Source organism: Helobdella robusta (genome assembly GCF_000326865.2).
Source record: "Helobdella robusta unplaced genomic scaffold HELROscaffold_50, whole genome shotgun sequence".
Lineage (NCBI taxonomy): Eukaryota > Metazoa > Annelida > Clitellata > Rhynchobdellida > Glossiphoniidae > Helobdella > Helobdella robusta.
This window is the reverse complement of record NW_008705255.1, coordinates 132,786-143,483: the sequence shown is the minus strand read 5'-3', so window position 1 is coordinate 143,483 and position 10,698 is coordinate 132,786. Positions and strand designations below refer to the sequence as shown.

At 31.3% G+C, this 10,698-nt stretch overlaps 3 protein-coding genes across 3 annotated transcripts; 2 read left to right on the top strand and 1 right to left on the bottom strand.

Moving 5' to 3' along the window:
• Window positions 1-773: 773 nt before the first annotated feature.
• HELRODRAFT_86224 (hypothetical protein) lies at window positions 774-974 on the bottom strand (the record flags this gene model as incomplete). The annotated part of the gene is made up of 1 exon (XM_009027659.1): window positions 774-974. The coding sequence occupies one exon, from the start codon at window positions 972-974 to the stop codon at window positions 774-776; it is 201 nt and encodes a 66-aa protein (XP_009025907.1).
• Window positions 975-1,593: 619 nt separating this feature from the next.
• HELRODRAFT_178799 (hypothetical protein) lies at window positions 1,594-2,741 on the top strand (the record flags this gene model as incomplete). Its single annotated transcript, XM_009027682.1, has 2 exons — window positions 1,594-2,239; window positions 2,557-2,741. The coding sequence occupies 2 exons, from the start codon at window positions 1,594-1,596 to the stop codon at window positions 2,739-2,741; spliced, it is 831 nt and encodes a 276-aa protein (XP_009025930.1).
• Window positions 2,742-5,834: 3,093 nt separating this feature from the next.
• HELRODRAFT_185949 (hypothetical protein) lies at window positions 5,835-9,224 on the top strand. Its single transcript, XM_009027681.1, has 3 exons — window positions 5,835-6,410; window positions 6,922-8,830; window positions 8,924-9,224. Exon 2 carries the CDS (start codon window positions 6,939-6,941, stop codon window positions 8,271-8,273), a length of 1,335 nt encoding a protein of 444 aa, XP_009025929.1. The 5' UTR covers window positions 5,835-6,410; window positions 6,922-6,938; the 3' UTR covers window positions 8,274-8,830; window positions 8,924-9,224.
• The last annotated feature ends 1,474 nt before the right edge of the window (window positions 9,225-10,698 follow it).

Genomic DNA, 10,698 nt, shown 5'->3' with positions numbered 1-10,698 from the left:
TCGTTAATGTAACCATGATTGTTTCAAAACTAATGATCGGGTTATATAAATATATATATATATCATATATACCCATAGATACATATAAATATATATATAATGTATATATATACATATTGTATATTTATAATTTTAGCAATTTATATACATAATATTTGTATATAGAAATGACGAAAATTTAAAACAAAGAAAATAAAATATTATTACAAAATGAATGACAGAATGACAACAATGATGACATATACGGGCACAACAAAACCACTTTGTTTTCTCGTTTAATCATTTTTATGATAACATTTCTTTAAAGTATAATTTAAATAATTTTGATTAATTCTATGATTAAAAATAATAATTATTATTATCATGATTAATTAAAAACATCAAAAACACTAAATTAAATATGACATAATAATCCTTATTGAATGATGCTCAAATAAAAAAATCATGATACATACTTACAAACTAAATTACCGACATGATAAACATGAAGTGGAGGTTTTAGAAAAAATAATGAATAAACAAATTAAAATATTAATGAACAAACAAATTAATTAATTAATATATTAATTAATGAACCTACTTCTTACTTAATATTTAGAATTTTTTTAAAAGTAAAATTGATTGAACCATATTCATATCATACAACATATGAATAGCTTTTTAATTTAATTTAAAAAAATCAAACATTAATTCTTGTAGACACAGAAAATCTTCATTTTTAAAATATTAACTTTGGGGATTAATTAGATCAGTGTTGTTGGTGTTAATTAGCATTAGATTAGTACGCAACTACTCTTTTCTATGAAGGGATTTAATTTTTTATCTATCCCACACATCAGAGCATCATTGGCTTTGTGCTGTTCAGTGTATTGAATCATCTCCCTCAATGTCTTGGATAGGGGCTGCCTCTCAATTCTACACTCCATCCTCAATCCCTCCACAATTGCCTTCTGCTGGGAAATGCTGGTCGACATTTTGCTTTCTTCCTCTTCTTTTTCTTAAAATAAATTTTAAAAATGGCGTTTAGTTTTTTATTTTTATTTAATTAATTTATCATCATCATTTATTCAACATGGACATCGTCGGTAAATTTATTTCACAGACAAAAAATTAACCAAAAATCACAAAAGTAAATTTTTAATTAAATAAATTAACATATTGCGAACAACTTACGAAATTTTTATGTCGAATTAGAACAGAACGAACGAGAAGCTTTTCAGAAAAATTAGCAATAAACAAAAAACAAAATGTCAGTCGCGTTACCTTTTTGAAATTTCGCAATCGACCACGAAGCCAAATATTTCAAACACTTCAACCGGTTAACTTAACCAGACGGTGCGGTAATGTGATGACGATTGCATTTAGCACAATTATTCTTTTATTATATTTTAATCGAAACCAGGACAGCATTATTGTGATGAACAACGATTTTTCAAATAAGGTTACGCAATTTTACATACAAATAAACACAAACAATAACAAAAAAAACTACAAAATTAAAATACACTAAACTTAAAAATAGAAAAATAGTAACATAATGCAACAACGGGGATAATTAAAATAGTTAAACTCGATGAAAGTTCCGCACAATGGATGATCAGACTCGACAAAAACGGCAAGATGTTAACTCCATTTGATTCGCCCATCCATGTAGCCGTCTCCATAATCGTCATCTTCATGATTCTAGGACTTTTCATGCAGTCGTTGGCAGTTACGTTCTTGCCTGTTTACTACCAAGTTTTCATCCTTGACCTTTCCACAGCTTTCATGCTGGCCGGGTTTGCCTATCAGTATGCAACTATATCCGTCTATTATGGATTTTTTTACTTCTTACTCTTCTACATCGCTGAAATTAGTCTTTTTCCTACCATAAGTTATGGAGGCGTGGCTAATCCTCTAGACCACTTGGTCCTGGTGATGAGAAAAGATTACATCAGCTTGCTTAGGATAGTTTTTCAAATCATCGGCACTTTTATATCGGTGACTATTTCCAAATTTGCATGGAATTTGGACGTTCCGAGCTTTATGATAAACTCAATATCGGCTAGAAAAGAGTTGGAGACCATAGATATGCATTACATGTGTAGGACCCCTCTCAAGTTGGCAATCATTGATGGTTTCCTGTTCGAGTTCTTCGGGGCCATCGTCAGTTTGATAATTAGGAAGTGGAAGATTAGGGAAGGAGAGATGGAGGATCATGTTAATAGGGCCTCCCTACTTGTCTTTTTAAAAATTCATGGTTTGTTTATTTCTATTCGAATGATTATTTGAAACCGCGAGCCAAACGCTGATTGGGCTTTTCTAAATTTATTGCAGAAAAACCTTTTATATGTTATATTTAATAATATAATATAATTAAATAAAATATCATTATGCTGTAGATAAATTAAAATATTTTAGTGCTCTATTGTGCAATTAATGAAATTTTAGTCTATATTTCATTCATTCAAAATCTCAAAATTTAACCTTAGTAAACCTAATAAAAATAATCCAACAACTCAATCCTTCTCCAACCTTTAATTTCACCAAAATATAAAATTCCACTACCCAAAACAGGCGCCTACTCGACGAACTTCATCGTCAACCCTCTGATCATCGTCAGCTTCTACGCTCTTTGCCCACACCGCCTCACCTGGACCATCATCATCGTCTACTTCCTGGCTCCAATTTTGGGCTCGCTCACTGCCGAGTTACTATCTCTCCTACCTGCCCCACTGGCGAATAAATCGGACATTGATTAACATTAAATGATAATAGATACATAGATATAGTGTAGACACATAGATACATAACCTAACCATAGATACATAACAACTAGTTTATGTATCTTTTTACCATAGAAATAGGCACATGTTTCTGTATCTAGGTAGCCATAGATTTAGGAACATATTTTTTTTATCTATATGTCCATAGATTTAAAAACTAGTTTCTATATTTATGAAAGTTTTTGAAATTTAGAACTGTTGGATCATTAATTGAGTTCAAACCAAAGAATTGAAGTTAATAAACAAACAAACTGGTAAAAAAGGTAATGCTGATTTGTTTTGAAATTAATTTGACTAAGTAAGCTATTTTATCAAATAATATTGATTTAAATAACTAATATTGCACGAAAAAGTACAAATTTTATGAAAAAAGCAAACTTGCTCTACAACTTGTTAAGTTAAATTTATTTTTTTAAATGGTACAGAACCATGAAAATTGTTTTTTAAAAATCACTTCTCAATTCGTCGAAGTCAACGAGTTAGTCATATCTACTCATCTAACCATATGATAACTTACCAGTGCATTTATACAATAATAAAATATTTTTAATGTTAAATTTTTTTTCAAATAACGACTTTTAATCTTTACAAACACGCATTTTTATCACTTTGTTCATCTTAGAGTCAATAATAATTTGTAATACACATTTATATATAAATATGTGTGTGTGTGTTTGCGCGCGTGTGTGTGTGTTTGCGCGTGTGTGTGTGTGTGTGTTTGCGTGTGTGAGTGTGTGTTTGCGTGTGTGTGTGTTTGCGTGTGTGTGTGTGTGTTTGCGTGTGTGTGTGTTTGCGTGTGTGTGTGTGTTTGACTGTGTCTGACATCACGAGATCATTCATTGCATTATTTGACTGCCACATTGCTGATCTATCTACTCATCGTGAATCATTCTCTTGTGAGCACGTTAAAAATAAAATAGCCCCACAGGCAGTTCACTATATTATTCAAAAAAATCTTTATCATGCAGCTCTAACAAGCTGTTTAAACTTGGTTTTTCTTCATTTTTTACTCTTTAATCTCATTTCAGCTCTTCCGACACAAGTAACTTACGACTAAATTAATTTTCCACAAGTTTCACAAAAAATTTTGAATAAGCAAAATACAGGTGCCAATTTTTAAAAAAATTAAACTCGTAAAAAAATTTCGGTTGCGCGACTGATTTGGCTCAATCAAATGAGTATAAGAGTGCATTTGATAAAACGTTATTATTGAACTTAGAAATAATTCAACAACATTTGGATGGATTTAAGTTACTCGCATCTTTAAGAAGATATACAACTAATTATAACATTGAATATGAAACGTTAAAGGCCTAAATCATGATATTAGAACTAGGAAATTCCATTCAAGACAGAAGTTGACGCCACCTGAAAGTAAGAAAATTTGATAACATTTGTAATTTATGAAATGCTAAAAATAGTCAAAGCACTTGAAGTAATTATCGTCAAGTGTTCCAGAGATAATAGTCATAAATTATTTTAATTACATATTTTGTTATAGTTTTAATAGGTGTTATTTAGTAGAGATTCTCTACATAGGTGACCTTAGTTTTGTTAAGCACAGGCAATGAATTATTTTAAACTTAAAAGTCATAAATAAAATTTTTTAATGTTAGAAATCGATCAAACAACAAAGTTTAATAAAATTTTCGGCTTCAAATTTCAAAGTTGATGTTTCTGATCAGAAGCATGGCCAAGGGTTAGCTTGGGGACTGAAGTTTTCCCGAAATAGACATTTTGGCTAAGATTAAAGGTTAAATTTAACAAAACAACTATATAAATTTCGTAAATTTTGGTTTAAATTGAATAGCCGAATTATATCTAAAATTGGCACTTTAATAAAGTTTATCAGAAAAATTGCCATACAGTTGTGTGATAAACTGAATAAAACTACTCCCAGCCAGTTCTTGGACCCCCGTCAAACTTTAGCCTCCTACCTCGTCAAAGTTGTCCGGATCTACTCGTGATCTCAAATCAAAAGTTGCCTCACTTGCCTTGTAATGTGTCAATCAAACTCTAGGTAGAGTCTTCATTTGCGATTCATTCAAAAAAGTTTCCTTCTCACAACATCTTGGTATAACACGCGTTTCCACTCCAAATAAAACTATAGCCAAACACATACATGCAAGAGTATATATACACACGTACACACACATATATAACACACGCACACACCCATGACACGCACACAAACTTATTCACACATGTCTAACTTAATCTGCGACACATTTTTCTATCAAGACACTCAACTTTGGGTTTTGAACACCACAAAAATAAACATGACGTACAACTTGTAATATGTGTTTGCCTCAAAAAAAAACTCTCCTTTAACAATAAACAAATAAATAAATAAATAAAAATAGATTATATTTATAATAATAACATAATACGTAGATTGTAATAAAAAATAATTAATGGTTAAATTATTAAAAAAAAAAACAGAAAAGTTATAAGTACTCATATTTTATTATTAATTTTCATTTATTATTAACCAACTAACCATGTTAACAACACTCAATGAATAAGCAACAGATCCCCAGTTATGTTACTAGCAATACTAAATACATTTCAATATGGGAAACTACATTTAAAATGAGTTATTTGCACACACAAATCAACACATGCGGGCACACTCACATATAGACAACACTCTGTTAACAATGCGCATACAAACACACGCAATATATACATATATACCTTATTTTTGTATATATACAAACACACATAACCTAACCACACAGTACAACAAAACACAATAATACAATACAATACACCTGTAAAATATTTGACTTAAAATACAAGCGCTGTTGGTGTGTATAACAATATACCAAACCAACACAATACACATATATCTACACATATATAGATATATGTGAGTACAAACACACTTGTGACTTTAGTGTCTATGTGTAAGTATATATAAATGTGAAAAAAAGCTTTTACGAGTGAAATAATTGTATTGTATAGGTTAAACGAATGGATATAAATATATCCATAGCCAAATGACGCACCTTAAATGTGAATGTTGTTGTAAAGTTCTATAATAATGGGATTTGTATGTCAAATGAGTGGAAACAAATTTTGGCTCGGGCGATTATTTTAAAGAATCTACTAGGCATTAATTGTCGGGTTTTAGTAATTAAATCGATAATTAGTGATTAATTATTGTTAATTAATTAATTAGTTAATTAATTACGTCAATAATTAGTAATTTAAATCACTTTTTCATATTATTAAATTGTATTTAAATTATATTGTTAAAGTATAGAACACTTAGTATCTTAAATTTTAAACGTTGGCGAAGTTTTAAGGTAGCGTTGTTTTTTATTAAAAACAGTTGGACATGAATTTGTAACAGTTTGATAAGTCAATTTTAGTATTTTAGAGTTATTAATTTAACCGAATCGACCAGTTTGATAACAATTTAAATTTAAAATTAAAAAGCCTGGGTAGAGTAAGAATTGAACTGTACTACAGCGCGTCAAGTTTTTTCTAGTTGAAAAATTTGCTAGGTAATTTTGTAATTCGCGTTTTAATTAAGTTTTATAACTTCCACAATTGTCTTTTTTGTGCTAATTAGTCAGAAAATAGCGAAAACTACTACATCTCAAATAGTGGTCTCTCATTCATTGTATTTCTACCACGGTGAGTTTGTATTTGTATATGATTTGCTTTCACATTTTCCGTGTTTAAAGTCAAGAAATTTATTTAATTAGCATTTAAAATTATAGTTGAAATTTATTTTTATTAATAGATTAACTTAGATATGTGCACGTTTAGAGAATGGATGAGTAATTTATGTAGGGCCTAATCATTTAATCTCAAAAAACTTTCCATTAAAAGTCCTGCCGGCTATATTTAGCTCTGACGTCATCTTTGTTGTTGTTGTTGTTGTCAGTTGGTCGAAAATTCGAGTAACGAACGTTCAATGGCGGAGTATTTTGATTGTAATCCAATTTTTTTCATTCATTTCAATTAATTTTGTGAAATAATTTAATTTTAAATTGCAAAATTTGTCAGGGATAGTTTTTGCTTTCCAAAAATTGTGTTGAATTAACGTTTTAAAGCGTTTTTTACCGAAGGAAATTAAGCTGTGCACTACTACGCACTTGTCTATTTTTTAATTTTTAAATTAAACTTTGAATTGAATTTTCAGACCCAGCGACAATCACAATGGAGGAACAGCAGCAGCAACAACAGCCACAGAGGTCAAACAGTCCAACTGCAAACGTCATCCAGAAGTTGAATTACGACCAAATCAACCGACTGGACCAAATAATCGGATCAACCTTCGACGTACACGGACATTCGGGTTTAGGATATCCCAACTTGAGCATAAAAGCTAAGGAATTGATCGTGGCCGTCCGTGATAAACTCGTAGAGTCCGGATTCCACCTGAAAGATATCAGAGTGAACGGAAGTGTTGCCTTGACGGTTGTCGGTGGGGACAGGTGTCAAATATACAACGACCTAGATGTCTTGTTTAACTTAAGTCCAACTCATGAACCGGGAGAAAATCCTCGAAATGACAGAGTGAGATTTGAAAACATCAGACGATGCGCGCTAGAGACACTTTTCCGGTTCCTCCCTGAAGATCTTATACAGGCCAACCCATCTCTGAACACTGAAAATTTGTCTGATGGCTATGTGCAAAAGTGGGTAAAGATTCAAAATGGCAATGTTGATTCTTGGGCACTGTTTGGATTGCGAAACGAAAATGGTCGCAACATCGAGTTGAAGTTTGTAGATAAGATGAGGCGTAAGTTCGAATTCAGCATCGACTCCTTCCAGCTCGTCATCGATGATTACCTCAAATGCAAAGATTTATTTTCCGATTCGACGATGATGAGGCCAAAAATATTTCCAACAGTTCCCATAGAGAGTGTCTATGGTGATTACGAGGCAGCCAAAAAACATCTAGAGATGAAACTGATTGTCACTCGCAACCCAGAGGAGATCCGAGGTGGAGGACTGCTGAAGTACTGCCTGCTGCAAAGTTGTGGCTACCAGGATGAAGATCTGGAGCAGATGCGGGCGGTGAAGAAGTACATGTGCTCAAGGTTCTTCATCGACTTTCCAGAAGTTGAGAAGCAAAAGACCCAGTTGGAAAGTTACCTGCAGAATCATTTCAACACCCGCGAGCACATGAAGAGTCCGTTCTTGTTAAACGTCATACACTTTGTGGACGAACATGCCACGTGCCTGGCGACAAGGGAAAAAATGAAGACACTGGATATGATCAAGATGAAGATGACCGACTTCACCTACCAAGCTGCCATCAACCAATTGGGTACCGATGATTATTCAGCCTCGGCCACGCTTGGTATGCTGGCCAGGTATCCGCGCTACTACTATCCATTTCTCAACACTTCCCCCTACTACCACCAACAGCAGCAGTATTATTATCCACCGCCGCAGCAGACACAGCAGCTTCTACCACACCAGCAGGTTCCTCTCATGAATTTCTGCTATGCAACTCCTGTCCTTCCAACTGCTGCTATTTCGTGACAACAACTGCAACAACAACATCAATACCAACAACAACAACATCAACAACAACACAAACCTCAATACCAACAACAGCATCAATATCTACCAAATAATAGTCAGCCATTGTTTGATCGGTCAACCAGCTGATCAGCCAGCTAGCTTCTCAGATGAATTCTAATTAATCATGTTAAAACATCAGCAAATATTTCTCCATTCATTCGTTTTGTTTCGATCATCTCATCGATGGGTCGATCAATCGATCGCGGTGTTTTCATTCATTCATTCATCTATTCATTCACTCTCTCGTTGTGGTCATGCACACTGTCATCTTCCTCTTCGTCTCCAGTGATTGTGCCATGTTGCTCCAGCAAGCTTACTACTCTCACTCAGTCTCAAGTTACTTACAACTAAGTAACATTTAAGTAACCTCCAGTTTAATCAATTTTTTTTTTTCTCATAATTTAAATTTTCTTCGACGATGACCGAACCTGCAAGCAAGCAAGCAAAAAAACCTACATAAACCGATGAAAATTGTTATAAAAATAACGTGCTAACATACTGAAGCGTGTATATAAGTGTGTATGTTTGTTATAAAGTATATACAGCTTATGTATGTAACATGTGTTGTATATACATATGCCGACATATGTATATTCCTCATGTATGTATATGTATATATATATATTTTCTCATTTGCTTTGTCATTACTTAAGACGTTTCCATGTATTTAATACATTTTTTTATGTACAAAAAGTGGTATCTTTGTATGTATATGTATGTACAGAAACTTGTGTTTGTATGTATATATATATATATATATATATATATATATATATATATATATATATATATATATATATACAAACTTGTGTTTGTATACAAACTTGTGTATATATCTGTATGTATATGTATGTATACAAACTACTCAGTGTATATATTTGTATGTTTTGTATGTGTGTACATTATTATAAAATCTGAAAAAAATACTACAAAAACATGTTTTTTTTGTGTTTTATTCTCTTATTTATTTATTTATAATTATATTTTTATTATTTTTTATTAGTGCAGTGCGCTAAAAAATATCTTTACTTATGTCCATACATACATGCATACATACATACATACATACACACACACACATACATACACACAACACACATACATACACATGTAGAAATGTGTATGTATCTCTAGGGTTGTTTTGTCTGTAGGCAGGTGTGTATGATATTTTATGGTTTATTATGGTAATTAGTAGTTTGGTATGAGGAATTTGTTTTTTGGGATTAGTTTGTGTACGGGCCTATGTATTTGTTAGTTTGTATGTATGTGTATGTATGTGTTTGTGTGCCTATTTGTATATGTTTTTACATATGATTCTTTATGCATGTATGTATATTTTTATTTATTACCAATTTTGTAATTATGTATGCATGTAAAGTAATTTTCTAGTTAAACATGTTAGTATAAATTTTTTTGTATGCTTTTTTTCATGTGTTTGTGTGTGTGTGTGTGTGCGTGTGTGTTTTCACTAATCATTATCATGTATAAAATATGCAGATATGTATATATATATGTGTATGTATATATATATATATAATATATATATGTATATATATATATATATATCTAATATATATGTGTGTATGTATATATATATATAATATAATATATGTATGTAAATATATACATATATATATATACATATATATATATGTATATGAGTTTTTTTGTATGCATATGTTTGTATTTAGGTTTAGCTAAATTGTATTAGTGTCTTATTAAGCTGTTACAAGATGATAATGCCTCTCCTTTAAATAAAATATTATTTTCCTATTTATTAATTAATTAGTAAATTATTATTGTTATTATTATTGTTGTTATTATTATTACTGTTGTTTTAGTTTATATTGTTGTTATGAGGCTTTCCCAGAATTTTTTTTTTCTATCCTCGAATACCAAATGTGCATCTGCATTTCTCTGAATGAGGTTGATGCGTGTATGTGTGTTTGTTTGTGTGTGCTTGTTTGTCTGTGTGTGTGTGTGTGTTTGTTTGCGTGTGTGTGTTTGTTTATATATGTGTGCTTGTTTGTCTGTCTCTAAAGTATGTGCGTGTGTTTGTATATTTTTTTACATGCTCTTTTTTATAATTGATTATTATTTGTTATTATTATTATTTATATTATTATTATTATTAGTTTAGGGAAATGTTATAGAAAGAATTTCGTAACTTAGATTCTGAAAAAAATACAGAAAATATATTTTTATAAATCAGATAAAAAATAATTTGACGAATAAATATGTAATGGTGTATGTGTGTGTGTGTGTGAATGTGTGTGTGTTCGCAATCGTTTCTGTGCGTGCGCGCGTGTGCGTGTGTGTGTGGAATTAATATTTTGAAACATCTATTGCTGTCTGTTTCGGCATGTATTGTTTGCAATTTCTT

Bases quoted from the DNA above. Each gene is read 5' to 3' on its own strand.
- HELRODRAFT_185949 (XM_009027681.1), top strand. From the start codon at position 6,939: ATGGAGGAACAGCAGCAGCAACAACAGCCACAGAGGTCAAACAGTCCA.